The sequence below is a fragment of the Hydra vulgaris genome, chromosome 04 (genome assembly GCF_038396675.1).
Source record: "Hydra vulgaris chromosome 04, alternate assembly HydraT2T_AEP".
In the NCBI taxonomy this organism is placed as follows: domain Eukaryota; kingdom Metazoa; phylum Cnidaria; class Hydrozoa; order Anthoathecata; family Hydridae; genus Hydra; species Hydra vulgaris.
The window spans coordinates 41,154,969-41,160,000 of record NC_088923.1 but is presented as its reverse complement, the minus strand read 5'-3'; the positions used below and the strand labels follow the sequence as shown (position 1 = coordinate 41,160,000).

General features: G+C 26.3%; 1 protein-coding gene across 1 annotated transcript in view; it reads right to left on the bottom strand.

Annotated features, from left to right (window-relative positions):
* The window catches only part of LOC100203774 (2-oxoglutarate dehydrogenase complex component E1), a 53,356-nt gene extending 48,324 nt beyond the window's left edge, over nt 1–5,032 (bottom strand). The window contains exons 1-2 of the mRNA XM_065796366.1: nt 3,996–5,032; nt 3,586–3,792 (exon numbers count right to left, since the gene is read on the bottom strand). Coding sequence (XP_065652438.1) covers nt 3,586–3,792; nt 3,996–4,214 — 426 coding nt within the window. The 5' untranslated portion in view covers nt 4,215–5,032. The remainder of the gene's footprint in view (nt 1–3,585; nt 3,793–3,995) is intronic.

Here is a 5,032-nt window from a genome sequence, read left to right as displayed (position 1 = left end):
GAATGAGTAGTAGTGGCCAGAGAAGACCACTACAGTCGAAGAGGCTACCTCATTGTGGTTACAACCCTCTCTAAACTCTTTAATTCCTAAACACGAACCTTTATATACATGGCAGCTGCACGGAGAGACAAATTTGTTCATTTGAATTTCAAGTTCAAACTTGAAGTTTAATTGAAACTTCAGTTACTACCTCCCATTCTCTAACCTTCTTTTTCCTATTTCTCATTGACATTTTTACTTATATACAATAATACTTTTAAATTTAAAATAAATCAATACATATAGATTTAACGTGAAACTTTTTTTTCTATTACAGTTTTAAATTAAATTTAAAAATTTTTTTCAAAATAATTTGAATAATTCTTGTTATAAATTATTAAATAACAATAAAAGTTAAAGTAGAAAATTAAACTCATTTTCTATATCATTAAACAAAAAACAAAATAATTTTTACAGATACAAAATTAAAAAAAAACCTAAATTTACCCAATAAAATCTAAATTTAACCAAAAAAAAACACTGGGCCGGGTTTTTTTAAATAAACCCGGGCTTTTGCCAACCCTGATTTATGTTGAAGTTTTTATTGAACAACAAAAGTCTGTCTTTGCGCAAGCCTCAACTTGGTCTTATAACTATAATAAACAACACAATATTCTTTAGCTTTATGTTGAAATCTTTCCTACTAAATTTATCATATTTTTATCTGATTGTTTAACTTTAGAACAAAAGGTTTTATAGTTTTTTTGACTTATTAGAGTGTGATTATGAAGTCATGGCAGATTATAGATTTCAAACCTGTGAAGAATTTTTGTTAAGGTTTTGTGCTTTATTTATTCTTCTAGATGCTTATGTTAAAACATAAGGATACATTGTAAGAGTAATTATTAGAACGAAAACCTCTCAAATTTTAAATATAATTTTCTTTAATGTTGACTCGTGTTGACAATATCGAGAGAGTGTGTGCTGCACTTAAAAATTGTGCTGGTCATTAATGCAAGACATAGAATAAAAAACTTGAAATCATTTAAAATAATTCTTTTAAAATAAGAATTTAAAAATATTCTGATAACTTAATTTAAATTTTTATTACGCTAATATTTTTAAAGCATTAATTCAACTATTATTTTATCAAAATATTGGTATTGAGTGTAATTTGTGCAAAGATGCTGTCTGGCCTTTAAGTTTTAGAAGGCCTTAAAGTTTCAAAATATCTGTAATGTCAGGTGTCCATAACATAAGGAGGGCCCACAACATCATGTTAGGATACCCAAAAAGATGTTGGAAGGCCCTCTTTTATTGAATTTTCTCAGTCCATGCCATTAAAAATAGTTTGTTTTTTTTAATTTTATCAAGTAGCATAGGCTTCATTTTGAATAAGCCCAACACTGATAGGATCATCATTTACGAAAAAATTATCAGGCAAATCTGAAATCTTAATATTTTGTATAGACTTCGTGTAAAAAATGCCCTCCTTTTTCCCATTTGAGAACAGACTAACACCAGCAACAAACCATTTTAATTTAATGCTAATGGACAATTGTTAAATTTTGTTTACATTAATAACATTGGAAAAGAAAATATTTACAAGCTCATGTTAATAATGTGATAAATAATCGAACAGTTTTGACAAATAAGTTTGAACATATGACTAAATCAAAATGATTATAATTTTGACTTCACTGCCACTTATGAGCATATAGAGATTTTTGATCTCTGGCACAAAAACTTTTTTTATCAAACAATTGCTGAGCCAAAGAGAAGTTTAATCACTTACTAGCAATGAAAACCATTACCCCTAGCAAAAAGTAGGCATTTTTTGCTAGGGGTAATTGTCCTGTTGCTTGCTCTCAGATGCTAAATAAACATACCTTTATTTTAACTTTGAACTTTTTTCCCAGTCTGCCAAACCAGACTTTATTTGGATAATCAATTTTAAAATATTTTTTTTAATGCTAAAAAATTGGACTCAAGTAATAGCTATAGTAATACTCAATAAATCTATATTTGGTTTAATCTCTCTTCAAATTTAATATGTTCAATAAACATGCCTTGAGGTGTTCATAAAATATGAACGACAGAGCTTTGTAACAGCAATTAATGCAAAACATTGTACATGATTTGTATGATTTTTGTTTAGATGTATTATTTTTAATCAAATATAGAAGCTGGGATCAAATAGAGATGAGTAACTCATAAAAATAGCATTTTACTATAAGACATGTAGGTAGACAAACAAGTAACAGTATGAACAGGACTACTATTGATAAAAGAAATACCTTTATATAAAAATGACCAACAATCCTGCAAAGCTCAATTTTAATGATTGCTTATTAAAATAAAATAAATTAAAAGCACTTAACAGGATTTCCTTCCATTGTTTTACTATACTTTATTGTGGGTAGGTTTTGATTAACAAATAACATCCCAGATATCAGCTGATTCAATTCTTACATATCTGCAACTATTTCATTAAATTTTACATACTGGTCCAAACATTGTAACTTTTAAAAGCTGTTATAAAACCTTTTCTAAAGTAGCACTAATGTTTGTTTTTATTTTTTCTTCTAGTTAACTGCTTCATTCCTTCAATATTTATTAGTGCCATATGCTTTTTATATATGTTTCAAATAATAAACTACCTTTTAACATTTCCGATATATTCTCAACACTCATTACGCTTAATTGACAAGTAATAATTTCATTTATTACTTTTAAACTCAAGTCATCTCTGATTTAAATACAGCCATTTCTTTTAACGTTTTCACAATTTAGAGATTTGGCTTTGTATAACAATTCTATGGCAGCTTCAATTATAAACATTTTTACTACAATATAGTAACATGCTTGGCTTATTTCTGTCATATATATGCAGTGGCATGATTAGATTTTTACATTTTTTTTGTTATAGTGAACCACAGTCTACAGTGTTTCATTAATTGGTTGTGAATGTTTGCAGTCACATTTTATTGCACAAATAAACTTTCTTTGCTCATTAATATGCTAACTTTTTTATAAAAACTCAAAGCTATTGTTATATTTTTTTACTTTATTGAAATATTTTTTCTTCTTAAAAATGACATAACTATTAAATGATACATGAATAATTCAATTAATTATTTGTTTCTGCAACATAATTATTGTTGAGAACTTAAAAGAAAATCTAAAAGTGGGGCTTGTTCTTTTAGTTTTAATAACTATTTCAATAAATTTTAAATTATTAAAATCTTTTGTTATTGCTATTACAAATGGTAACCCCTTAGAGTGATTTATGAATAAAGCAAAGAATTATAACATAGTAGTGTATAAATTTAGACAGAATTTTATGATAATGATGATCAAATGTAATTTTATACTCGTTCTCAAACTTTAAATTTTAAGTCTTCTTTTTTATTTGAATTTTTATTAAATTTATAAAATTGAATTATACATGCAACTATGCATGCAAGGGCATTGATAGGGCACACAACTTTTCCATATGGATGAGAGTTTTATTGGTATAATTCAATAATAAAAAAACTAATAATTGAAAAGTTAGATAAAATAAAAAGATTAATACTAAATTAAATTTAAAAATAAAACAGTTACTTGATATGAACGAATAAGAGAATAAACAGCAAGATGGTCTTGAATAAGGTTTTGAACTTGCTCATATGAAGGAGCATTGTCAGGTGTCTGTTGCATTGTAACTTCTGTTACATAACGCACAGGATGACCATATATTTCTGGAGGTGATTGATAAGCCTGTCCAGGTAGTGCGCCTTTTTGAGCATTTCGAAAAAAGACATCCCATGACTTTTAATAAAAAGTTATAAATATTAGAAAATATTTATAAACAAAAGTTTTTAAAATATACTATTTTAGTACTAAAAAAAATTAGATACATATTAAATACTTTTAAGATTATTAACAAAAAACAATATACTTTATTTGACTTGTTAGATTTATAATAAAAAAAGATACAAATAACTGACTAAAATAAATAGTATTAATAAAACCTTATGGACAGATTTTGGGTCAGCTTGCCATGATTCATACATTTCTTCAACATAAGAACCACTTGTTCCATTTATAAAAGGCTCAGCACTTACACTTGAAGCATAAAATCGTACAGTCGGACTTGTACATGGAAGAGACTTTTTTAGGTTGGATGTTGACACAGGTTTAAGGAAATAACCTTTAATGATACCAGGAAGTTTACAGCGCACTGCATACATTGTTAATTTTATAAAAAGCTACACATGTAATTAATCAAACTGACCTAGAATTTGCACAGTAAAAGTAATTGAGTTATTCAATGGCATTAAATCTACTGTTGAATTAAGATATGAACTTTTTTAAACTGAAAGAAAACCTTTTTGGGTTTAGTATAAGTATTTATATATATAGCAAATAATAATTCAGCAGTATTTATGCATAATAACATATAAATTATCATTTATTAGAATGTATATTTATAACTTTAAAAAAAATTGTCAAAAATTTATTTAAAAAAGTTCAAGGTTTTACATTTTCATACTTTTTGCTAGCGAACAACAAACTTAAATTTTTTTCTCAAAACAAATTACATATTTTAAAATTATTTATAATCATTCAATTTTTATCATATCTTTTTAAATGTAAAAATCATAACAGGAAACCCATTGTGTAAAACATAATTTAAAACTGAAGAGTCATAGCGATACATTTTAAGTAACATTTAATTTAGTGTGTAACATTATTTAAAAATTACTATTTTAAAATTGAATTAAGAATTTTCTCACATTAACATGTTTAAGAAACGAAAAAAGGGAATGTGACATTTTCAGATCCTTGATATAAACGTTGACGAAAACAATGCTAAACGCTTACAAAACTTAACGCTTACTAAACTAAACGCTTACAAAACTTAGGTGGTCCTTCGACTTGACTTTTACAAACTCAAGAGTCTAGTACACAATTAAAATAAAATGTCATAAAAAAACATTATCAAAAAAAAGTATTTTTTTTATAAATTTAATTCATCAAGTTCGCACAAGAAAAATATTGGGTATGT